This window comes from Cupressus sempervirens, chromosome 5 (genome assembly GCF_028749045.1).
Source record: "Cupressus sempervirens isolate cs-2001-9-10 chromosome 5, ASM2874904v1, whole genome shotgun sequence".
Classification (NCBI taxonomy): Eukaryota; Viridiplantae; Streptophyta; class Pinopsida; order Cupressales; family Cupressaceae; genus Cupressus; species Cupressus sempervirens.
In genome coordinates, this window is record NC_143122.1 from 629,452,452 (window position 1) to 629,480,013 (window position 27,562).

The following is a 27,562-nucleotide window of genomic DNA, read 5'->3' on the forward strand; positions in this document are numbered from 1 at the left end:
TGTCGAAAAAAAAAGATTTTCTGCCCTATAGCGTTTTTCCAAACACTGGCTAAGTTTTTAAGAAAAACTCGCGAGTTTCATTGATTTTTTGGTGATTAATTGGCGATTTTTTTGTTGGAGCCGAGTTTTAGGAATGACGATTTTTTTTGCCATTTACTCGCTAGCCAAGAAAACTTGGCGAGTTTCTGCTACTTGCCGATTACTTTGCGATTGTGTCCATATGGGCTGAAGTATTACTAGGATATGGTGGAGTACTAGTATGATTTATAGGAGAAATTGGTTCAACTAGATCATCTAAATCTAGATTCTTCCTCTAAATCTCGGAAGATGGATCTAGATCAGCTATCACTATGAGGATACTCAAAATCTTCCCTATAATTTTTAATTTTAGACTTGTTGTTGGATATCTTGCATATTTGTCTTTGTCCTGGAATATAAATCCCGAGAACTTCTGAAGATTCAATATATTCAACAAAGATACATTTTTTTAATTGAAGATTTTAATTTTGATCTTTTCTTTTTTGGAATGTGAATATAATTTGGACACCCAAAAATTCTAAAGTGACTAATGCCTGGTTTGATACATGTAAAAGCTTCTTTAGGGGTCAGGTTGTCAAGAAACTGATGAGGACTACGATCTTAAATATGAACTGTTGTCTTGCATGCCTCAACCCATAGAGAAGTTTGAAGACTTTGATCATGAATCATTGTCATTGCTGCTTCAATAATTGTAGTGTCTTTAGAGGTCATGTTCTCAAGAAACTGACGATGACTATGATCCTGAATATGAAGTCCTATCTTGTATGCCTCAACCCATTGAAAAGTTTAAAGGCTTTGATCATGAATCATTGCATTTGCTGCTTCGATAATTGTTTTGTTATTTCTTTCAGCTACACCAATTTTTAGAGGATTATAGGGACCACAAAATTCTCTCTCAATCCCAACTTCAACATAGTAATCATGGAATATACCAATGACATATTCTCCTCCATTATCAAACTTTAGGATCTTAATCCTTTTGTTAGATAAGTTTTCAACTAGTGCTTTGAATTCTTTAAAATGGGACAACACCTCATTGAACTCTTTAGACTTAAGAAAATGGATCCAATACCTATGTGAATAATCATCTATGTATGTAACATAATGCCAAAAACTACTAAGAGAAGCAATTGACATGAGACCACATAAATATGAATGGACCAATGCATGATTGTAGATATTCTTGGCCCTTTCAACGCATGATTTGACCCACTCAAGCTTAACAATATACTCCAACATGAGGTCAAAGCCACAGGCCGCACAAGGAGACCAAAATATTTTGGGATGCCTCGCCATCAAAGTTTACCTGCAACAATTTTAAATTAATTACAGATTTACATATGTTAAGTTAGAAAAGTTCGAATAAATTTAAAACTTACATCAATTATTCAAACTTAGAATTAGAAATAGAAATTTCCATCAAATTCCAAAACTTGAAAAGTTAAAACTTATAAGATTACCTACAATTGGAACAACATAATTTGTTGTATTATTTGTCACCACTTGCACCACATTTTCTTCCCTCACCTCTATTATGACTTCCTCAATAACCTCACATAAGTATGTGATGTTTTTAACATGAGAGGAAGCATCAATAAATTTTAGGAACATGGTGGATCCTACAAAATTTAAATAGAGCAAAATAATAATTATCATGGATCGTCATCAATCAAAAAATCAAAATATAAATTATTCAATCATGATTCACAATGCATGTAGGAAAGTAATGATTAAGAAAATTTAAGAGTCTTCTAATCCTCCTATCCGTTCAACCATCAGTCATGATGGTGAAGCCCTTTTGGGTCCATGCCTTTTGGTGGTCCTCTAGCTCAAGCTTCATATCCTCAACTATTTCATCTAAAGGTAGCCACTCAACTTAGCATCTGTAGGGGCTTTAAACCCCACACCAGAAATAGTTACGGCATCCATCATGTCTTGTCAATAAGGAGACCTGTCACAAATGGATTATGATTAGACGATAAATCATTATGTAATATGATTAAATGATGAGACAAGTAAAATTAATTAAAATTTAACTTTAATTTTAAAGAAAACAAATAAAAAAGAATTAATTACCTCGTTGCAATAAATGGAATATTGTAGAAGCACCAAAATTTGTAAATTTGTTTTTTGGTAGCATCACGAATCTCCTTGTACCAACCCATGCTTTCAAGCGAGGGTTGTGTGCTAGGAGTAGTGTGCGGCACAAAATAACTACTCAATTTGGACTTCTGCAGTCTAAGACAAAATGTAATAGGGCCAATATCAGTAGTAGAAGCACTAACACTAGCACTAGGACGAAAGGGAGGCCTAGAACAACACTCTCAAACACAACCTGTGGATACAGAGGATGGGAGCCAATAGCACTTAACACTTCAAGTTGCCTCTTCTTAGTTAACTTCTCTTGTTCACATGTCTCTAGCTGCACATAGCAAAAAAGTTTTGCCTTAGCAATTTGTTTAGTGCACACAATAATAATATCATGTCTAGGTATGCCAACAATATGGTATATGAATCTATAGATGCCACCATAATTTATATCTTTACAAAAAAAAATGTCTATTTGATTTGTTTTCAGGAAATTTCTTGGTGTATTGCCAAAATGGATCCTTTGAAGGCATTGTGAAAAATGATTGTTAAGGCTGCTGCAATAAGAAAATTCAATATTTTACCAAGTTATAAAGTGAAACTAATAAAGAAATCAGGAAACCCTACTTTTTCTGAGAAAATTGTAAATACATGTTTGCAAATTTGTTCTAAAACCATTGTAGTGTTTGCAAGTTTGCACTTTACAATTTAATAAAAAAATGTTTGAGATTTACAAATTAAAACTAAAAAAATTTAAGAAACAAAAAAAAATTAACACAATCTACAAAGTTTAACACTTACCTCTTGCAAATGAATTGAGTGTTGCTATTGACTCCTTAATGCTCCCAATGCAAACTTATGGTCTCCCCAAATTAATTTGTGATCTCCTTGATGCTCTTCTTTCTTGTTGGATGCAAACCTATGGTTTCTCTTTATAATTCCTCTCTCACTTTTCCTCTCTTCTTGTCATACTAAGCAATTAGAAGACCTTTTAGGGTTATAAGGAAAATAAATGTTAAAAATAATGTTAAGTTTTTCATTCTTAAGTGCCCAAAATTATTAGCCACGTGGCCGATTGAAGGTGGCGATTTCACTGAGTTGGGCATTTTTGCCCATAAATGGGCGAGTCAACAAGCCGAGTCACCATAACTCGCCGACCTTTTGCTCAGATTGCTGAATTGCCAGAGTCGTGGCGATTCTGTGATCTCTATTATACATATGCAAAGAAATGCAAGAAATATACATAATTAAATCATTTGATAGTATGGTACCTCAATCAAGATATCTAATATTTACACAAATATTCAAATTGAAATAACTAATAAGCTGTATCATATACATCTATGTCAACAATTCCAATGCAAATTAGAAAATCACTACAATTACAAAATAAAAATTTAGTTCATGATTCAATATTCATTAATCAAGATTCACCAATCAGATTTAGAATTATAAGGATTCTTAAGATAATTTGTATCCTTATCATCTCCAATTGCTGCAACTTCAAGATAATTTGATCCCAAAACGGTTCCACTAGTGCTAAATGCACCACGTGTCATGATGTTATCATCATCATCATCATCATCATCATCATCTATGATTGCAGTACGAGCTTGAAATGTTGCGTCTAAGTTGGCACGTCGAGGGGCTACATCTCAAAGCTTGGCTGCCCCATGTAATGCTCCTCCAAATGTGATAAAAGACAACAATTGGTAAACCAAGTCCTTGACTTTTTTTGGCCCAACCGGCTACGCTTTACTGAGTGGATAAAGGAGTATGACACGCACTTCAACATGATCATTATTTGTTAGTAACATCCCTAAATGAATACGAGGTTCTACATTCGGTATGTCTTTACAAGGTGATTTGTTGCCTTCTAACTAGACGGGGTTTTACTATACGCTCTCAGAATTGAGAGTTTAGTAACTAGACCAACCAAGTGCGAAGGATTTGAATGAATGCAAATGCAATCTAATCTATGTTTTTTGTATGCCAAGTAGATTAATCTAAATGATTTTCAAATTAATCTAAGAACAATGAAAAGCAAATTAAGCTAAATTAGTGCATTGTAATCTAGATGACAAGCATATAAAAGCAAAGGAGATTCGAATGCAAAAGCGCTTGAGTAATCAATCCAACAGCGATTCGATACTCTTCATATGCATCCCTTCAAATGAGAGGTTAGGGGTCTCTTTTATAGAATCTTGGATCCGATCAATGGTCAATATTAAACCGCGTGTATGGTTCAGATTGAATGTGAGATTGAGTCCATTTTTGATGGAGTTGAATGAGATGAAATAGGAGATAGAATTGATCCATTCAAATATGTGCTCATAATTATTTTTCTAAGTAGTTAAATAATTAGTTTCAACAGTTATGATGAGCATATTTGATTAATCATTAAATCAATATTTTTAATTCCTTTTTCATATGAGATGAATTATATATATATATATATATATATATATATATATATATATATATTTTAATTCCTTTTTTGTGTATTGGCTAAAGAGGATGGATTTAATTTAATTAAAGTACTTAGGACTTAAAATTAAATTAATTCAATTAGGAGATGAATTTAGCTAATTTCAATCAATATTTAGGAATAAAGTAAAGTATGTTATTAATACAAATTAGGGATTTTCTGCATTTGACACTTAGGTCAAGTAAAGATGACAAGAATCAGAAATGCCGAGTACAATAGGACTTAATTTGATCAACAAATAGATGTTGTAAGATTGATGCACCAAAATTGGTTCAGAATGCCAATGTGCCAATTTAGGGGTATTACAGTATGTACTTCAATTCCATTCAGCAGCTAAAGAACTTGCAATCTGGACAATGTTCACAATTTTAAATAGAATAATGAAAACAAAGTAAAGAATTGTAGAATACAAGTGGTAAACAAAAACTAAAGAAATCATACCAGTTAGAGGATCTTGATTACAAGAGGTTGTAGATATTTAAATGATTAACCATAGAGGTACCACCACATGATAGCTCCCATGTCGCTTTGGTCCTGTATTGCAATTGGACCAAGTTTACCTCTTGAGGCAAATAAGCCAAATTCTGTCCTAATTTTTTTGTGTACATTTCTTCATTTGGGAAGAGTCTTGCAAAAGCTTTGTAGCACCTAGTAGCAACTTCATTTGCATATGTTGCTACTCTATGTGGTATAGAAAGCATTTGCTCACTATATTACCTCACAGAGAGGGCATATGCAAGGAGGTGCAATATTTTGGTCATCTTCTCCCAACAATGACAAATGATGCTTTCTGCCTTATTTCACAAGGTTTCACATTATGTGGGGTCATTCTCATGTGTTTATATAACATATTTTACCTTCTCAATCATTATGTCCATACCATCATACACATCCTCCAAACAAGGTTGATCTGAATCAACAAAGCAAAGCATAGTCATGATAAGCTCGGTGAAATCCAATACAAATTGCACATGAGCCCACCAATTGACATCCAAGACCAATGCCTTGGCCTTTTGTGCCCTCTCTGAAATTGAAGCCTTCCATATGCCCTACTGGTTAAAAATAATTGTTTGGCTCAATGCAGCTTGCACCTTAATAAGTCGTATCGTAACAATAGTATGAGATGCAAAGCAAGTCTCAACTATCTAAGGAAGTAAATAACAATATGTAAATAAATATTAAGCAAAGTTATATGCAATTTGATAATTGAGCTTAACATAAAATTTATTCAAATTCAATAAATAAATTAAATTTAGTAAGTACAATTTACCTTCAACAACCTCAATTTGGAGAATGATTTGAATATCGATTGGGACATGTGATGGTTCGTCACAAATATTTGTCTCCTCCACCTCTTGGTATATTTCTAAGATACCAGATTCATCCTTTGCTGCCTGGATTTGGGTTCGGTCCACATGGGTCTGGATTCATGTCCGGCTTCGTCGTGGTTCCGAGTAGGGTCCTTAATTTGGATTGTGGGTTCGCTCGGGTCCTTCTTGGAGCGAACCTAGGTGAACCCACAACGAACCCATGATGAACACCGGAGGATCCCGGGCAGTAGGGTCCAAAATGTGAAATAAAACAACTTTAAAGAGTGCTTTTAATTTTTTTTATTTAACTCTGAAAGGAACCTAACATAAAACATGTCACTCATCTAATCTCTCGTGTTGAGGAGGATGAAATAGTAGCATTTGTGGACTAGTGGAACCAGTTTGGGTTCCCATGATGAGGATTTAGATATAGTTGCAGCCGGGGATGAAGCCATTGACTCCTCATTTTTCGATGACCCATTTGACCTTTGAAGGGCATTTGATACTATGATCATTGATAAACTACTAAACACTTGTCATTTATCATTATGTTTTAAACTTTATTATTTGATGAACTAGTCTATGTTTGGCAATTTCATTTTGCAATTTAGTAATTCAATGTATGATTTTCTTTACAATCATGAAGATAGATTAATGAGCGAGTATTTAATGTTTATCGTTGACATTTGGAATTGAGCAATGATCAAACAACATATATTCATATTGTGGAATGGCTTAGTTTGGCAACTATGCACCTTTTTCTCGTGTATATATATATATATATATACACATACACACACACACCCACGAACCCAAATTGGAAAAATAATTTGCATGAACTCACGAACCTGAACCCGAACCCGAATCAGCAGCTTAGGTATATTTGCTTCATCTAAGCTATTTGAGTGCCAATTTGTTGCATGACCATGTTGAGGGAGTGTATGGTGCATGGTGTCCAAAACATATGGTCACATCGGCCCTTAAGCAAAGCACCTGCACCCCTACAATTTTACCTTTGTCTGTAATCATTACATTCTCACTACCCAACATCTTAATAGCCTCAATGAGAATCCTGGAAATGAAATGGAAATCTTTCACTTCCCCTTCATAGTCAAATGGCTTAAAAAACATTGCTCCTTTGGGGGACACTACAGTCACATTAATCCATAATCGATTTTTTGTGTCTTTCCATCCACCAGAAATAATAAAAACACCCAAAGTTTTCCAAAAATTTCTAATTGGTTGAATTGCTCCTGCTACAGAACTCTTCTCTTTTTGCAATAGACTGTTATGTAGCTTTTCACACTTGGTAATTGTGTAATCAGTTATTGCTTTATCGATGGCTGCCCTCATTCTGTTCCAACATGGTGATCTCACCAAGTTGAAAGGAAGACCATAGACATAAAGGCAATGTGCAATGACTTGATCAACAAACTCTCTTGCTTCAATTTTAAATGTGATGTCCAATAGACCTCTTTTGTGGGCGGTAATTTTAGTTCTTCCTCTTCCTCTGCCGGTACAAGTAGTTGCAAGAATGAATGTTTAGAGGATACAATTGGTTGAGTGGGTAATTGCATTGTTTTCTTTCTTGATGGAGGTTTATAAAACTTTGTTTTGATCTTTTAACTAATTTATCAACAACTTCTTGTTCTTTTACATATGAAGCTAAGTTTGCATTAGACATCCCCTTCCCATTTGTGCCTTTGAAGTTTGTACATTGCCATTCCACTGCCTTAAGGGCCCATAAAATGGGGTTTTACTTGGGAGTATGAGCTATTGGATGGATTGCTTTTGTTACTTTAATTTCACTTCTGAAGATATGAGCCAACTCTTGAAACTATGGTACTCTTGTGGTATGTCTCCATAAAGGAGATCCTACATCAATTTTGAAACTATCAACTCCTCGCCCTCCCATTGAACTTTGACTACTAGTGGTGGCCATTATTGCACAAGTGACAATACAATATAATTTCTTTCTATAATAAGAAATTAAATAATTTTACATTAGAAAAAGACAATGAACATAAGCAATAATTGCCAAAAAAAAGATACAAAAACACTAAAATTGATAGGTGAACTTGTTTCTTTATTTCTTAAACAAATTGAAAATAGCTTGAATTTTCTTTTCCCAAACATGAAAGAAAAATCTCAAAAATATTTATTAGAGGACTCGAGAATGGAATCAAATGCTTACCTTAGATGGTAAAAACTTAAAACTCCTTAATGGAAGCTATCTCTCACCCCATGAACGATTCTCTTCGAAAATAATCACTTTGCCTTCAAATTGCAATGTGGAAACCAAATAAGAAGAGAAGCCTAGCTACAAACGGAATGAGATGCAAAATGATTGAATGACTTCTTTTAGAGTTTACAAGCGAAAAAAAAAAATGTAATTAGCACATGGCATAATGTGCTTTAAGTGATTTTTTTTGCAAAAAAGCGCCTGGAAAGACATTGGACTCCTAGATTCCTGTGGATGCACCAGCCGCCTGGAAGCGCATCCTGGGTGCCCGAATGTCGTTGGTGCGCTTCTGGGTGGCATCCACAGGGCACCCAGCTCCTCCTCTGCTTCTCCAAGCATACACTTCCACCTTCAGGGAAGTCCAGCACGGACTGGTAACCTAGATAATTTTATCATTTTTAAGGTTTTTGACTTACTGCCAATATATCCTTCCAATCACTTGACAATCACTTCCTATCTCTGAGTTGTGAGTTGCCCAAAGACGAAATGACAAAAATAGACAAAAATAGGGCTTGCATGCAGTGGCAGATAACTCATGAGACTTACTAAGTCAGAGTAAGTCTCTGTAGACATTAGTTTATGTGATTTTGAAGCAGACTTGGATTAATTCATTCAAACTTTTATTGGTGTGATCATTTTACCTACAATTGATATGCTTCTTTTACCTACAATTGATATGCTTCTTTTACCCTTTGCGAACATTTTTATATATGATTGGCGGGAATGATGTTTATAGAGATTAATTTAATTAAATATTAATTCCTGTAATATTTTCTTATCTTTGACTAGTTAGTTGTTTTTATGGTTTCAGGCAAATCGTATTATCTTTCAAGAAGAAGACCGTGTCAAATCTGAAACTGAAAATGCAAAGATACCTGTAGACTTTACAACTTTGCAGCTACATAATTTGATGTATGAGAAGAATCACTATCAGAAAGCTATCAAGGCATGCAAAGATTTCAAATCAAAATATCCAGATATAGATCTAGTATCTGAGGAAGAATTTTTTAGGAACGCGCCAGAGGAATTCAAAGGAGATCCATTGTTGAAGGACGATCCACACAAGAGGATGTTACAAAGACTCAACTTTGAGCTTTTCCAAGTGCTCTCTCTGTCTCTCTCTGTGTGCATGTTCTGTTTCTGCAAAGTTATGCATTTTATTACAATTATGGAATGTTTTCAATGTGCAGCTTTTGGCTATCTGAATATTCTTGGTAATCTACAAATTGTTAGAAAAATAATGATGCCTGATTTCTTAAATAAATTCTCCAATATTACAGGATTCTGGAATTTGATCCATGAACTTTATGGTTTTATAATTTGAAACAACTATCTTAGATCTCAAGCTCTGAAAACATGCTTTCAGCAAAATTTAACCTCATTTATTAACACATGAATTGTAATTTAACTTTTATGGGTGATAATTTATTTTTTCTGAACAGATGTCTGCAAGTAAAGATCATAATTTCGTTCATCTGAGAATTTTTACCGTCTTACATTTTTTTTTCTATTGGTATTTTTAACATTCTTTCTATTTGGTTAGTTCTTCTTGGCCAACAATGAACTTTTTACTTATCTTGATTGCCCATCAATTTTTGACTTATCTTGATGTTCAATCAATTTATTATTTTTCTTGGTGTCATCCCAGATTTTTCTTATTAGCTGGCAATGTTTTTTCCTTTTCCTTTGAATCATTTTGTTACTGTTGATGCGATTGCTATGTGGAGTAATTTGATACCATTTGGCATTGAGGAGAATTCCTAAGAAAACCTACCATTCTAGGATGCCCATTGAAATAGTATGCCGAGGCAATTCCTTTGTGATTTTTCAATGGATATCCTTGATGTTAGAGGAGTTCAACTTTTAATTTTCTTCCTTCTACTCTGTTCTTTAGGAACTCTTTCTCTTAGGTGTATAGTCTTGTCTTATACTCTTCTTACTCTCAGTCTTCTCCAAGTTGCACTCCACTTGTATTTAAATTTCAAATTGAAAAGATAACTGCACAATGCACAACCTCCTTAGCCAAATGCCAAAAATAAAGAAATCTTTAAACTATGAAGAGACTTTGTTTGGCATAAATAGCAACTTATTTTTCTTTTGAAGTCTACTATTTCTCAACCTAATGTTAATTTAATAAATGTTCTAAATCTACTGGTTTATGTGCTTACAAGAAAGCTTAAGCATCATTCATGGCTTTCTATTTTAATTCAATAGACAATTATATTGTGCTCAGAGAAAGGAGCTTTGCAAACAATGGGAAGAACTGGAGCAGCGCAAAAAAATTCTGCAGGATACTATTGCAAACCGTAAGAAGTTTATCTCAAGTCTTCCTTCACACTTGAAAGCTCTTAAGAAGGCATCATTGCCTGTGCAACAGCAATTGGGTATTCTTCATACAAAACGAATGAAGCAGCATCATTTGGCAGAGTTGCTTCCAGCCCCTCTCTATATTTTATACTCTCAGCTGTTAGCACAAAAAGAGGCATTTGAGGAGTCTATTGATGTAGAAATTGTGGGAAGTACAAAAGATGCTCAATCTTTTGCTCGCCAGCAAGCTAACAAAGATTCAGGTTCCTAATTTCTGTTTAAATTTTCTTCTTCTGTAGCTCTGCATCCTAATATTATGCCTAGTGATCCATGGTATGTTATAATGACTTTTTGAGGTGTGATTGTAATTCTACAGGCTTAGAGGAAGGTAAACTGGATGATGATGTTCCTGAAGAAGAGGACGATTCACAGAGACGACGCAAGAGGCCTAAGAAATTACAGAGCAAGGAGAATATGGATGCAACAGGAATTTATCAAGTTCACCCTCTCTTTGTCATTCTTCATATCTATGATGATGAAACAACTCATGGGGCAAAGCTAAGCAAACTTGTCACTTTAAGATTTGAGTATTTGGTTAAGCTACATGTTGTCTGTGTTGGGATTGAAGGGTTGCAAGGTGGCAATGAAAACAATTTCCTTATAAACTTATTTCCCGATGACACTGGTGTTGAGCTTCCGCATCAGGTAATTCTTGTGCTTTATATTATATATTTGTACTTGTCACTTTAGCCTATATTGTTACTGTGGTTATAATATAAATTTACACAATTTATTTACATGTCTTCGATCTGACATGAACTGTTGAACTCTACAATGGATGTGCAGACAGCTAAACTCTCCTCTAGTATCAACTTTTCGTTTGATGAGAAAAGAGCACAGAGACCATTCAAATGGGTTCAGCACTTGGCTGGAATTGACTTTTTGCCTGAAAATCCTCCATTGCTTGGTGATAATATGTTAGTGAGTCATGATTCTACTGGAGGTGGATCTACTTTGGCAGGGTTAGCTGTGTACCGTCAACAGCATCGTGTCCAGACAATATTGCATAGAATTCGTGATCGAAAAAAAGCTCAACTGGCTCTTAAGTGAGTTGATCAACTTTGAGCAATTAACAGATGTGCCATATCTCAAACAAAATCTGTTGTTAGTTGTTTTGTTTTGATCGGTATATATATGGGCCCTCATCTGTTGACCCCCATGTTTTTGATGCCATTCTAAAACTACAACTATGCATTGTTGACACTTGTTCTTAGTGGTTCTAATGATGTTTTTTCTCCTTAAGTCTAGTCTTTATCCTCACCCATATATATTCTGGCTCTTCATGCTTAAATAAATACTGATTATATTATAATCAAGTTGTATGGGTTTGCGCATATGTATGTGTTGTATTGTATATGTTCATTGCAAATTTTAGTTTTAGACACATGTTGTTATGAAAAGGATAAGTGAAGATAAATAACAGTGGAATGCAATAGATTGATATACTATATGTTCACTTTATTTTGAATTCTTGATATACACACCTCAAACTGGGCATTCAAAAAGCGGGGACAGGTAGATTAGAACATAGTTTAAAAACTCGACCTCAAGAATTACTAAATACACCAATTTCTTTTTTAAAAAAGTCAAGACCTGAAAAAAAGTTGGGGAAAAACCTTGTGTTAACTTGGCATTTAATCAAACATAAAAATTATTAATTTCAAAAGTATGCTTCAAAACATGCATTTTACTGAATCTATAAACCTTATAAATGATTTCCTTCATATATTGATCAAAAGTAAAGTTCAAAACATTTCGTAAACCAAAAAATGGGTTCAAATTTTTTTAATACATGTAAACTTCTATTTTCAATACCAACAAAATTTAAAAATCATAAATTTAAAATCTCATCTGCGACTAAAGAACAAAAAAGTATATTGCTACTATAATGGCATTGTGGCAGTGGATGGAATAGTTGTGGTAAGTAGCAGTGTTAGACATTAGAACCAAATCGTGTATGTGGTGAACCCACCCCTGATGACTAGCTAAACTCACCTTTTGAAGCCTCATATGCTGCCACATTTGCTTCCTTTTGGCCACATCCTTCTTCAAATCGGCCATCTCATCAATAGTATACAATGGATTTGCACCCTCATGCTTAGAAACTCACTCTAAACTTGGATAAATCTCATTGAGGTCAAGCACATGATGTGCACCCTGCTCCTGTACCTTCTTTTCATGTGGTCAAAGGTTGTATGGTACAAACTTTAATGCCCCCTCTTGGGTAATGCCTTATTACACCAGAAATAAATTGCAGTCTTCTTTTAGTAAATAACTTCCCAGGGTCAGACAATTTTTAAATAAATAGAGGTGTATATTTCACTTAAGTTATCCCTATTTTTTACTCACAAGGCATGTCAGGCCACTTTCTCTTTGCTGTGGCTTGTTTTGTTACGTCCTTAGCAAGTCATGTTTAGACATTTTTTAGTAACTTTCTTGCGGGTGCATTTTGTGAGGAAGGCAAAGGGAAAGATCTTTATTAGGCATTGGATCTCATTTAAGGGAAATTGCATGAGAGGAGAAGGCATTCAATCATTCTTATCTTATGTTTTTATATGAAGAACAGCTACAACATCCTCCAGGACGGAAAGCTTGAGGAATAGAAGCTTGAATTAAACCCTGAGAGCTGGAGAGTACCGCCACAATTTCTAGGCATGAAGGACAGTGAGCCTGCTGGTTGAATTGCCATTCGACTTGCAAGCTACAGCCATAGTTTGACCACAGAGAGAGATAAATAGGAAGTCTTAAGAATTCAGGAGCTATCTACTTTGTGTGAACCGGAACTCGGGAAGTTTTGAAGAAATGACAACAATTTTGAGAAATCTAATCTCCATAAAAAATGGTTAAGGGTTTGAGCAAGTTTGTAATAAAAGTTTAATGTATAATCTGCTATAGTCAATTTGCAAGTCTTTAGTTTACCAATTGAATCCTTGGATATTTTATGTCAATTCAATCTTGGCTATTGTATGCTTTGTCTGAAATATTTCTGCCATATTTAATAACTAATTATGGGAAAAAATTGAATTCTGCTCTATCTAGTGAAGATCCATTCATTGGTATCAGAGCCACAAACATTGACAGCTTGTGGATATTTTAGTTGCAGGTTTGCTTTTTATGTGGATGTCAAAAATTGTTTGCTGCATGTCAGAATCTATGTCGCTTTTTGGTTCCTATTCAAGTTTATGCCAAAAATGGTTCTATGCATCCTAGAGGGTTTGGACCGCATAGATAAAACCAAAGTAACGAGAATCGGAATTGGCAAGACCGAATCGAATTGTGAATTGACCATGAAATTGAATCTACAAATTTAAAAAACCCTTGAAATTTAGAGATTTTAACAATTTAAAACTTATTTTATGCACCCTTTATTGAATATAACTTAAAACCCATTATAACATCATCAAATAGAATCTAACATACATAAGCAAGGAACATAAATGATAAATCCATCACATATGTAAAATATAAATTATAGCTTAAGTAAATATAGAAATCATAGGATCATAATGAGTCAGGACATAGATATATAGAATTATAAATGTTGTCAAATCATAAATGTTGTTGGAAATATAAGGTAGGCTAGGTTACTAAGAGGGGAGGGGTGAATCAGGAACCAATAAATCTGTAACTTCTCCAATTAATCTTTCATATATTATTCTGATCTAATTGCATGTATGAAAGAATGAAAGCAATAAAAAATTCATGACATTTTGACACAAGATATGGTGACCCAGAAACCTTCCAATTAGAAAGTAAAACTAAGGTGGGGATGACACCCACAAGCTTTAGTACTGCAGTATAAAGTTAACATGTTATGGCTTACAATTGATCACTCTTGATGATCTGCCTTGTTAGGAGCAATACGAACTGTAAGGTCCACCTTGATAAAGGATTTACAAACATACAATGAAGTATGCATTTGATTAAGAGATTTAGCAAGAGACTGTTAAGTCTACCTGGTTAAAGGATTTAACTGATACACCTGTTAGAATGAATCAATGGCAAATCTTTGATCTGCACCTTTGATTTGCTGAATGAGATTCCTTGAATTGCAATGATCACCTTGCTGTGATAGATAAATCTGTGTTGTTCCTTATACTGCTTGTAGCCTTCTTCAATTCGCAGTCATACTCTTCTCATTTTACACACTTGGATATGATACAATGAGTTACATATATATTAGTCCAAATAACTAATCACTAGAGTCGGCTACAATACCAAATTCATCATAATTGACAAAGATGGCCCAACTGTTGTAACTCGGGTTTTGAAGACAAACTTGGTGATGTTCTGACACTCAGCAAACACTATCAACGCTCGGCAAACTCTAGCACTCGATTGAAGTTGAAGCTCGGTCCATACTGATCACTTTCGATTAACTCAAACTTAGTTAGCACTGTGTGACTTGGTGAACACTGAGAAACTCGGTAGTCGTTGATGCACTCGTTTGACACTGCATGACTCGATCAACACTAGATTCACTTTGTTAACACTGCGAGCTCGGTAGACATTGTAGAACTTAGTTAACACTATAGTCTTCATCACTTCTTTAGGAAAGCTTGGTGGACACTGCTACGCTCGGGCGATACTATAAACTGTCTCAGTTGCTCGATATATACTGTGAAGCTTGGCATGAACTACAATCTGACTGTTTAGCTCAGTAGCAACTGAAACACTTGGTTAATACTGCTGGATGAATGATAAGCTTAGTAGCAATTGTAGAGCTTGGTAGCAATGTAACCAACTAAGTGTTGAGTCACTAATAGACAAATTGACCTTAATGTCAACAAATGTATGTAAGATGAAGATCCATAAAACTAATGACATCAAATCATAAATGTATGTAAGATGAAGATCCATGAAACATGTCTATCTATAAACAAATTGAAAAGACAAGTCTATTTGCTCTAGCTCTAGCTCAAGTCTATCTCTCTCTTTTCCTCTCTTTTTGTCATACTCAACAAATAGAAGGCCTTTTAGAGTTATAAGAAAGAGAATTGTGAAAAAAATCATTAAAAAAGTAGTATTTTTTAACGTTTTAAAGGTGCCCAATTTTTCTAGCTGATTCATGGCGATTCATGCCAATAAATCGTCAACTCGATTCATCGATTCACAAAAAGTTGCCTAGCTTGAATGGAACTGCTGAATTGCGTGAATCATCGCGATTCACTTTACTATACATAAAGCACAAGAAGTAGGTCAAGGCAATAAGAGGATGTCAAAATTGACTTGGTTGGAGCCGAAATGGGTGAAAGAAGAGATGGTAACCCACAAAGGGAATTGAGTAATCAGGTAGAGGATTTTTTGATAGTTTTTGATCAACAAGGACAAGAAATGATGCAACAATTCCAAGATTGCGTGATCACAAAATTGGGAAAAATGAGAGTTGGACATTTGAGGTCAAGAAGGTCCATTAGTCAACACAATAGAAGTTAGGCCTGATATGAGAACCAAGACATGGTAGCCTCTAATATTGTGAGAGCAATAGATGCAAGGGTTTATAGACCATTGCATCCCACCTTTTTACCTTGTCCCATTGAAAGAGAACCAATTCCTAAGGTTGAGGTAGAAGAGATACATCATCAATGAATACATGCAGCTTTTGGCTGATGTAAGACAACTGATGAATTTAAATCAGTTCATGAACCAGCATAAGGACAAAACTCACAATCATCTGGAAGGGCATAGGAGGTCTAGAGGGCTGGTTAGATAGGGCATCTAACCAACGGAGTACAAAGGTGCCTTGAACAAAATAAATATCCAAACTTCTGATGAATCTGGAGAATAATCAACATGATCATGGGCTCATAAGTTGGATACCTTTTTGGCTCTCAAGCCCGTGGAAGAGGAAAAGGCAATACAACTTTCTACCATGCATTTGGAAGGGGTAGCATATGAGTGGTGGCACCACAGTCTCATTTCCTAGGATCGTACTATGATTAAATCTTATGAAGAATTTGTCAATAGACTGATTACACATTTTGACCAGAAGGACATAGATGTCTACTATAGGGAATTAGCTCAGTTGAAACAAGTGGGACAGTTAGAATCATACATCAATGAATTTTAAAAAAGCTTTGTGATGATTCTTGATATGCCTCATAAAAGAGTCACAATGTTATTTGTTGAAGATTTAAGTGACAAACTAAAAGGACTGGTTAAAGCTCATAAGCCTAGTTCTTTAGATGATGCCATTGGACTAGCAATGGATTTGGAAATTATAGCAGCCTAGCAACCTCTGAAAAAAGACTTTAGCCCTTGGAAATTTGATAAGAAAAGGCCAAATCAAAGAAGAAACACAAGTTTTAATTAGCCAAGAAATGTACCTTCAAAAGCTGATCAAGAAACATGAAATGAACTCAAAAGGAAGAAATTGTGCTTCTCTTGTAAAGAACCATGGGAACTAGGAAATGGCTGCCTTTGGAAAGGCGAGCTACACTTGATTGAAGTACATTCGGAAGTGGAGGATTAGGATGAGCCTGAGGCCAACTTTGAGGTAGATCAGTCTCAGGAAAATCTGCCTCAACAGATAGAAATGGAGGATGTTATTGTTAGAGAGAAGCCACACATTGCCACTCTATTTGGAATTCCTGGAGGTAGAATTTTCCCCTACAGGAGAAAGGACAGTGAATGGTATGTTTAGTGGATAGCGGTGCTACACATAATTACATTGATTATGGTCTAGTTAGTGTATGTCGACTTTAAGTAGAAGAGTGTCTTGGATTTAATGTCATTGTCATAGATGGTTTTCTCCTAAGTTGTAATTGTGTTATACCTTAACTGAAAATTCAAATGGGGGATTATACATTGGCATGTGATTTCTATGGTCTTGGTCTCAACAATGTTGATGCAATTTCGGGACTTTAGTGGCTTAAGTCATTGGAGAGATATGTTTAAGACTTCAAACGAATGGCACTAGAGTTTATGGTTGACGTTAAGAAAACAATATCGAAAGCTATGGTAGACGGTGGTCCTAGAGTAGTTTTAGCTAGAAGAATTGAAGCTTTCTTTAGACATAATGATGTGGGACTGGGCAGCCCATTGCTTTGCTTCCAATAAGTCTATCACAGATAATGAACCCTTGTACCATGTTGATATCCAATCTATGTTAGATTAAGATGTTGCATTTTTTGGGATTATTCCTCTTGGGCATCCATCTGATATAGGGTTTGAACATGTAATGGAGTTAGAAGATTCAAAACCGGTTATAGCAACACCTTAAAGGCATCTGTGTCATTTCGAAAAGGAAAATGAAAAAACAATCAAAGACTGCAGAAATTGAGAAACATGCACCAAAGTTCTAGTCCTTTTGCTTCTTCTTTTGGTGATGGTAAAGAAAAAAGATGGAACATTGTGCATGTGTATAGATTATAGAGTGTTGAACAAGAGGACTATTAAGAATAGATATCCCATCCCTAGGATTGATGAGCGTCTCAATGAGATGCATGGTTTGAAGGTGTATGAGATTACTAATAAGCTGGCTCTAATCCCCTGCTTCAGCCCTCCACATTTGCGCAGCATTATGGAAACAAACATTTCTTGATTGCTGCACCACCTTTTCCTTGTTGTAGACAGATCTGCACTTTCTTCCTCTTCCTTTGGTGATGCTTACTTCCAGGTTTGCTGTTCTTTTAGCCCCTGCACACCTGCACTCAATAAGCTTATATCACTTTCAAATCTTCCTTGACAAGATAAACCCAATGTCTTAACTCTTCCCTACTAAGTTTTTTTGCATGTAAGTATTGGAAAGTTCTTGTGGCTCTTTGAATTAAATTGCAGGGCATTCTTTCTTGAACGATAATAAAGTTGTCTTATGCTCCTTTGGCTTTTGTATCTTTTGGTTTGGTGGGGAGCCAAAGATTGCATTAGAACTGGTAATGGCCTTATGCCTACTACTGCAGACTTTCCCACTATCTCAGTACCATAAAGTTTCAAATGTATTTTGTAGAGTTACAATGACTAATAGATGTGACATGATGCCCTTGTAAGGACTAGCTTAATGAACCAGGGGGCCCATTGTCGACAGATTGTTAATCACTCATATTGTGTGTATGTATTTTTTACTCTCATGACTTCCTCTCCTGTGGACAGAGTTGCTGAGTTCTTAAGACATTAGCTAGCACTTTGGAACATATGGGCTTGTTAGGGTTTAGAACTGCCGCTCATCGTGCAGATTTCACTTCAAATATTGCCCATGTTTTACTTCCATCCTCTAAACCTTCAGCAAAAAAATTGTATCATATGGCTGTGTCCTCTATTTCTGTGGAACTAATTCAGTAGTTTTCTATCCATTACTTTCTCATGCCATTCTAGATTTTTCATTCACTAGAAGAAGATAGATCATGAACAAACTTGTCACGATTGATATTATTGAAGATCGTATAATTCCAACTTAGTGACACCTGAAATGTTGATTCAAACAAATTTTACATAGTCTTTTCTAGAAGCTTTCCCTTTCAACTCTAGATATTCCAATAGAGTGATCTTTCTAAACTTCTTGGCATAACTGCCTTTGAGCTCCTCTCTTTCTTTCTACTTAGCTGGTGAATATTTTGTTTGAGATTCACCTATAGATTAACTGCCAAGATCACTTTCAGATTCGACAAAGTTCAGCGGTAGACATAGAGAGCTCAAGCATTGAAAAAGATGAATACATATGACATGTACATAGAAGGGGAACACAATTAAATACATGATGTCAAGTACTTATCGTGCATGGATATGGGCAACATTGTGGCTTATACCATATTTCTATCTTCAACAGCAAGTATTACAACCAACACATTTCACACTTCGAAGCATACTCTGAATTTTATAATACTAATTTTTTGTTTGTTTTAGGTCTTCTTATTGACAAAACAATGGTAGATACCATTACTCTTTGTGGTGTGGGGTTCAAAGACCTTACTTATAGGGAGCTAAAGGGAATTGGGATCCATTTTCATTCAATAGGTGGTTGATGTTAAGGTCAAGCTTGATGAGCAATTTGAGATATAGAGGAGGAAGGGTTGTAACATTATGAAAAATGAATGGTTGGGTGGGTTGGAGGAATAGAACATAGCTGAATTTTCTTGTTTCTTTTTTTGGTGATTGTTCTTCCTTCCTAAAATCCATTTAGTGATTAAGATCTCTAATTCTATTTTATTGATTGATTTTTTAAAAAGTGTATTGCTGCTTGAGGAAGCAAAATAAGTGTTGAATTCCTTATGAAGTTTTGGAGCAAGCCTTTGCCAAGGTTATGCAAATAGTTACAGTGTTCATTGTGTTGACCTCATATTGGGGGATCTTAGCAAAAATTCCATGGATCAAAGCATTTGTGCAGCATTGTAAAAACATCTGAAAATACAGATACAATTATGCTCGGATCCAAAACCTAATGAGGAAATACAAGGACAAGGAGTTTGCAGGTCCTAGAATAATCCCGTTTACAACATTTTTTTTGTTGCTAATTTTTCTTTAGTCAAAGTAAGTTTTGAGGAGCACTTTTGTTAGTGATGAGTGTTCTACATCTTCATATGGCAAGAGCAATGCTCAGGCTGATGGGGGTGATTGGGTTTTCAATGAGTACAGTGTATGGCATTTGGTGAATGATATTGTAGAGGTGAGTTTATATTTCTATTCCATTTAATGACAATAGTCATAAGACACAACCTTGAGCTGTTCTCCCTTAAGTGGTAGATGGGAGAAGCCTGAAATGGTTGTATATATGGGGCATGGATAGGGCTAAGGACGCCATTAGATCCATTTCAACTCTCGAGGGTTAAAGACAAAAATCATCCCACATGTTACATCATTGATTGATGATGGCCCCATTGATTATACAAGCCCTTACATGCAGCTATATATTTTCTGAATCCAATGATTAATTATCACTTAGACTTCAAGGCCCATGTGGAGGTTTTGAGTGGGCTCTGTAGTCATAGAGTAAATGATATTTGAAATTCAGCTTTGGAAGTGAAGATTGTTTTTAATATTTAGATGTACATACTTACACAAGACCACCTCTTTGTGTGTGACATATACAAGGCAACTTGGACTACATTGTAGTAAGGAAAAGGTCTATTAAGGGGCGCATAATTTAAGTTAAAAAAGTTCTGAACTTTTCATTTCTTTTTAATGTTAATGTTGAACTTGGAACTCAAAGTTGAACAATAAAATTGAGTTTTTTTTCTTCTCATTTCGAATGCATGGTGGGAAGGGTTATTGCCAAGGTGCCAAATCTTTAGAGGATTGCAATTTTTGTTTTGAGCTAACTATATAGATCTCTAAGATGCAAGCACAATTGGACTATGCTTGATTGTATACATTCTAAGAATTGCAATATGACGTCAGGGAAAATGCTTAATGGTTTTGTTAATGTTCATTGTGATCTTTACTTTGATCATAGACAAATCTGAGGTATTGATGCATCTCTCACACTCTAGAGGAGGTTGGTTAATTGTCAGATTGGATCACTAAGGTTGAATCATGGTCAGATTGGATCACTAAGGTTGAAAATATGGTCTTCAACTAGGAGGACCATGTATGGGTTGATCAAGTGCATCTAGAGGTAGAGGTGTTAGCCATCGCAAAGGAGTATAGAGCACAATTAGACCTATTGGATGTTGGTGTCTTTGATTTCCAGTAGATATCATGATGCATCATCATCTAGGAACTATCTCAGATGCCTGACTAGGACTTGCCATTTAATTATGCATGTTGGGATGAGTAATATAAGCTCATTTGTGTTGTAGACTTGTACTTTAAGTTTTAATATTTGTTTTGATGCCATGGATTTCATAATCCATGAGTTTTGTATGCACTTGACATTATTTATATATTTAAATATGTTGTTTCCTGAAGCTAAAATCAACTGTTTTATTTCTTTGATTGATGTATACATGTATATATGATCGAAGTAGCTTCTACCTGATCAGCTTATTGTGTACATTTATTTGTTGAAGGGTGCAAAGTAAAAGACTCCAATCTTAAAAAATCTTAATTTTTTATAGTTATTCAATTTTCCTAGTCTTAGTCAAGTTTGGGTGCGGAGTCCAAGTCTGGGTCAAAATTCACTTTGTAGAGTCTGTGTCTTATAACTGTAGTTTTAAGTTTCAAACATAGTTTTTGAACTTTCGGTCTGCTTTTCTTTATCACACACTGAAGGGGGTTTTGGCATTTTGTAAAAGGCAGCATTTTTCCAATTAATAGCTTCATTTGTAATATATGAATCATAAACTTTAGTCTCTATTGAAACCTCAGCCATCTTGAATGCTTTGAAGGGAGTTCATGTACTTCAGAGACTCAGACCTATGAGAAGTTCCAAAAACTAGTGATAGTCCCTGCACCAACTTTTTCCTTGGGATCATTGTTCCTCTGCGTTCTCTTTATGGATTGTGAGTGTCCCATGAATCAAGAATATACCATAGCTTGCCTACAGTGATGCTTAGCATGTCAAACCGTTAAACTGTCCTTGGATGCTATGTCTGACATATATTATACAAGTTTTAATGGTGTTTAGTGTACTGGTTATTTTATCTATGCAATTTAGATGCAGCTATGCTTTCAGTTATACCGATTTCCTTCCCCAATATTGTGCTCTTTGACATGTTTTGGGAAAGGTTCTAAAAAAATTGGATGGAATCATTTCAGATTAATTCTTTTGTTGCTGTACAGGGAACAGCTTGACTCATTAGCAAAGCTTAAGATGCCATCTTTAGCATTCAAAGATAGGCCATGGGCAACACATAGGTTTAAGTGTACTTTGCACAACTGGTCTGTGGTAGAAGGTAGAGACAATCATGTTTCAGTAAACTCTTTTGGTGGTGAAGAGCCATGCACTGGTCCATCACTTTCTTTGGATGGAGAGGGTGTTTCCCTTAAAGGAGAATTTGAGAGTACAAGAGAAGATGGGGAGCTTCCACCTGGAACACACTCTTCGGCCATTAATGGAATTAATGCATATGGGGTCAAAACACCATTGATAAAAGAGTCTGCTTTTGATAACTCTAGCCGTCTTGCATTAATTTCAAAAAGTGCGGTGCCCAGCAAGGGGAAGTCTGAACAGCGTAGAGGATTTATTTATGGTAGTTCAAACTGTGAAGACACTTCAGCTGAAGAAGCTGGGGATGATCTAGCATTGATCATGGAAATTGAGAATGATGAGATTGAATTAGCACAAATGGATATAGATACAGATTCTGCATCAGATGTTAGATCTGGTAGTAAAGCTAGAACAGCTTGGGAGGATTTTGCTGTTAGAGAATTCTGTCTAATATACAGAAGGGAAGATGCTTCTCGCCAAAAACCAGTTGATCTGGAAGCAAAGGTAGACATTATAAGCAATTTTCTTCTCTTTTTTATGTGGAAATCCTATCTCTTACCCCTTTTTTGACAGGTGAAAATAAGCATGGAGTATCCTCTTAGGCCACCTCTGTTTCAATTACGCTTGCTTTCAGATAGTTTAAAACCATCCCTTCCAGAGACTAGAGTAGGTGTGCTCAATGCATCTGATGCAACAATAACTAAAGCTTCAGGTTTTGAGTGGTACAATGAGCTTCGGACCATGGAAGCTGAGGTAATGAGATTAGAATAAAGACTGATAAATGGGTCATGAGATCTAATTTCTCTTTATTTTGCTTCTCTGATATTCAGATGCACATTAAATGTCCATTTCTAGTGAGTTCTACTTTATTGATAAGATGTTTATGACTCTATGGTCTCTTGAACTACTTGTCTCATTTTTTCTTTGAATTTAGTCATCCAGAAACAATCAAGATTATAATGTTGATACACTCTTGACAAACTCTTCACTCTCTCAACAGGTGAATCTTCAAGTCTTAAAAATTCTACCAGAAGATGAGGACAATCAAATTCTAGGGCACCAAGTAAATTTTCTAGGAATGCTGTTTGATGTTCATATGGACGATGAACTTTCTTGCTCTCATGTCAAGGACACAACAGTGACTGATGTGGGGTTATCTGAACCGGTCAGTGGAACGATCTTGTCAAGGTCAATTAGGGGAAGAGATAGGAGGAAGATGATTTCATGGAGTGACAAGGCATCGTTAAATGACTAAGTCCATTAGATTGCTTTAATGACTAGGACAATAAGCTAATGTTTATCCTGTTTATGTGTACGTGGATGCTGGGAAGGTCTGTTGGTTGTTTTGCCGAAAAATGTCTATTGGTGTGGTCAAAGTTGAGAACTTTGCATTACCAAAATGGATGGCGGTAAAACCAGTTTAAGCTTTTCATTTTTTTTAACTTGATGAAAGCAACATCCATGAAGATTTTAATGTAATGTTAATGATATTCTAATTCAATAATTAATATTCATTACAAAGTTAATTGAAGAGGATGATAGAAATGCTTATGTCAATATTGCAAGGTGCATTGCATATATTATATCATATGGCAGTCCATCAGGTTGTTTTCTTTGATACATGTTAGAGGCATTGTTTATCGGTATGATAGTACACATTTGGTTGATAGCTTACGCTAAATTTATTGGGAATCAATATCTTTCATTTGGTTGGTTTTAAATGTTTTGAGCAACACTACTATATATATATGATGTAAGCTGCATAAAACTGAGACAAAACACAATGCCAGTTTCAATGACTTTGAGTAATTGATATTATACTCCTGAGTTTAATAGAACCTTAGTATTTTCTTTCATCTTTTTGTGGTCTTTTGCTAGCTATTGTCTTTTGGCAAAATGGACATGTTCCTGAGTAATAGGCTATCTTAACATTTTGGATCGAGCTCCATGATCCCCACTCGTGAGACTTATATACGCCCAAAGCACAAATTTAGTGAAGTAAAGAAAAAATTATGTAGTCAAAAAAATCGTTGGAGGCTCTGAGTTGTGCTCTAAAGTGCGATTCCTACGTGGTGAAGGAAAGGAGTGAAAAGAAAAAGTCTATGGGTAGTAAAATAACACGCCCAGAGTGCGTTTTGCATCATGTCAGGGAGTGATGTGAAGGAAATAATCTGCTAGTGGCTTAGAATGTGCTTTTGAGCGCATATTATCAATGGTCACAGACAATACAACTACTTTGATATTGAATAGAAAACTTGAAAGAGAAATGAAAGAAGCTGCTGAGAATCATCTCACAGACAAATATAAGCTTTGTGGTTGAATGTTTATATAAGAGAGCTATTCTCATTTCATTCTCAAACTATAGAATTGGAGAACTAGATGAAATGAAGAATTGTGAGAGGAACAAGCTTCATCAGAAATGTCCTTGATCAAGAATGAGCAGAGAGGATTTTACACAATTTAAAATTTGGAGAATGATGGTGACATGAATCTCGAAGCTTTAGACATGAATAATCTCAGCCTGGGTACAAAAATCATGATACTTAGATTGTAAAAGTTATGGTCATGGTTGTAATTGGTTTTCTCACAGATTGCCAACATGTAGAACTCATTGTAGAATGTTAGAGGTATTACAATTCAAAAGATAGGACAATTAGAGATTCAAATGGTAAAGTTTTGGCAAACCTCTCCAACAATTTCAGAGGCATTTAAAATCCCAACATATAGAACTTCGATATTAAAATCAAAGGAGCAAGCACTTATGTTGTTGGTATTGACCATTGTGATGGTGTGCTCAAGCGTAAGTGGTTTTGGAAGAACACAACTTACCACACCAAGCCACCCAAGCAGTTGGTCTAGTTTGATCTCTAGAGAGAGTACAATGATTTGGTCAAGATGTTGAGCATAGTATTTGGGATCCTACAATCTCATGCATTCAAAACATGGATGTGGTATTTCCTCGAAGAGGGTGATCAAAGGACTCACTAATATGGATTGGGCTAGGATGCTTTGCGACACTGAATGAACAACTTGAAATTCTGAATTAGTTAGGAAAGCTCTACATGAGCTCCTATGCCATTTATATGTTGGCTTAGATGACAAGATATGATGGATTAAGGTGCAAGGGAGTGATTGGAAGTGGTCCACATTGCTTGAAAGTACATGAATGCTTGAAAGTACATGAATGGTCCACACTGCCACATGAATGCTTTTGAAGGGTGCCTGAAACCCTTTACATATCAAAATATTTTCAATGGAGCCCTAACAAAAGATACAACATACCCAAGGTGAAATAGGTCAATAACCACAATAAGGGGACCAGGGTGGCCTCGCAGATAACAAAGTACACATTTGCCACCAAAATAGGTTTAGAATGGGTGCTTGGAATCCCATGGTTACAAAAGAAATAGACATTAAGTCCTGAACCATGACAAACTACAAAGAAACAATGGGCCAAAAAGGCTAGAGAGCCAAAACAAAATGGGAAAGCCTCTAAAAGAAATGACGAGCAACAGGATTTGAAAGGACCCAACTTATACAAAACCAAACCTCAAGTTTTACATTTTGGTCCCATCTTTTGAGAGTGTAAAGACATATCAAACGAAGGATTGGAGGGCTTGACTTTTTTTTTCCTTTTATTGTTGTCCATCCATCCTCCACCTTCCTAGCAACCTTTTGCCAATCAAGGCCATTAGCTCCGTAGCCAACCCCCAATACCCTTGGGGTAGGAGATAAAGAAACAACACCACCACACAATTTCTGGACCACAACAGAAGAAGGGACAACAACACTATCTTGAGACAGAGCTGCAAGAGGGGCAACATTCAAATCAACTGTTACAACAACCGAAGAAGGCACTACTGTAACATTCTTGGTCGTCGCCATAGGGACAACATTTGAAACATCAAAGACAACAACATCCTCCACCAAAGAAATATCTTCCTGAGAAGATCCATCCAACCCTTCCCCAACTGTGGAAACTTTTTGAACTGTGTAGTGATCATCTCAAATCCCCAACCACCAAGAAGGTGATTTTTTTTGATCTAACCTCTTCAGAGGAGCAACACGCAACAAGATGGTCGGTCTTATGGCATTTCGTGCATATGAAGGGAATACCCTCATAATCAAGAAGCTAAATCCAAGAGCCTTTTGGAGAGGCCAACTTAATCATTTCAGGAAGCCCTTTGGAGACGTCAATCTCCACAAGAATGCGAGCATACGTCATTCGAAACACATTGGAAGACGTGACATCAATCAACAAGAACTCCTCAAGGGCCTCCCCCACAGCCTCTAGGATTGAATCCAACCATAAGTAAACGGGAAGATTCGACAATCTTACCCAAAGAGGAATCTTATTAAAGGATTTAGTTGACGGGTCAAAATCCTTATACCAAGGTTTAGCCATCAAGGGGAACCTCTTCTCCTAAGAGAAAACACGACACAGGATGACATTTCTATCTTCAGCAATAGCAAATTTCACAATTAAAAATCCCCTTGACACAGGGTAAATCTGAACTATATATGAAATAATAGGCTCCCAAAATTTGGAATTCCATGCATGTAGATCCGATAGAGAGGGCTAAAAACCCTTAAATGAAAAATACCAACTGTAGAGGAGAAGTCCATATATGTGGAAATCTCATCAACTATTTCACAATCTAGAAGAATCAAAATCAGGTTACTTACAACAACAGGCACAATAGCTCGGAGTCCCAACTTCACAACTTGACCCCCAATACTTGCCTCATAGGTAGGCACATTAGCATAAGAAATAGCGGATCTTCCCCAACAACCTGAGGCAGAGCTGTAGGGGAACGATAATCCACCCCAGCAGGAGCCACAAGAGCAGGAGCTGTACCCCTAACCATTGCAGAGGGACCACCCAACGCCATGGCCAGAGACAACCCCATTATCTGCCAGAGAAAGGGTGGGAGAAGATGCAGATTCAAACCTTGCGAGAGCATTGCGGGCAGAGACAAAAGCGGGAGCGGGAGCGAGAGACATTGTTTTTATCATTGAAAGTACATGAATGTTATCCTCATTTACAATTGTATTCTAAGGATGATTTTGTTAAAGTCAACAATGCACTGTGCATTGTCAGGTCTCTCAAAAAGAGATTGCACATGAGCCTGTTATCTGAGGTGATGAAATTGATAAAAAAGTATGGAACATGATTCATCTAGTTCTCTACCTTCTACTAATCATAGTGCATGGATATTCTTCAT

The 27,562-nt window shown here is 35.9% G+C and overlaps 1 protein-coding gene across 1 annotated transcript in view; it reads left to right on the forward strand.

The window, feature by feature from the left end:
* LOC149557474 (THO complex subunit 5A-like) overlaps positions 1-23,868 on the forward strand; it is a 43,215-nt gene extending 19,347 nt beyond the window's left edge. Inside the window, exons 2-8 of the mRNA XM_089832128.1 lie at positions 8,979-9,269; positions 10,401-10,737; positions 10,851-11,179; positions 11,321-11,580; positions 22,190-22,841; positions 22,911-23,090; positions 23,338-23,868. Of these exons, the coding sequence (XP_089688254.1) occupies positions 8,979-9,269; positions 10,401-10,737; positions 10,851-11,179; positions 11,321-11,580; positions 22,190-22,841; positions 22,911-23,090; positions 23,338-23,592 (2,304 nt within the window). The 3' untranslated portion in view covers positions 23,593-23,868. The remainder of the gene's footprint in view (positions 1-8,978; positions 9,270-10,400; positions 10,738-10,850; positions 11,180-11,320; positions 11,581-22,189; positions 22,842-22,910; positions 23,091-23,337) is intronic.
* Positions 23,869-27,562: the final 3,694 nt, after the last annotated feature.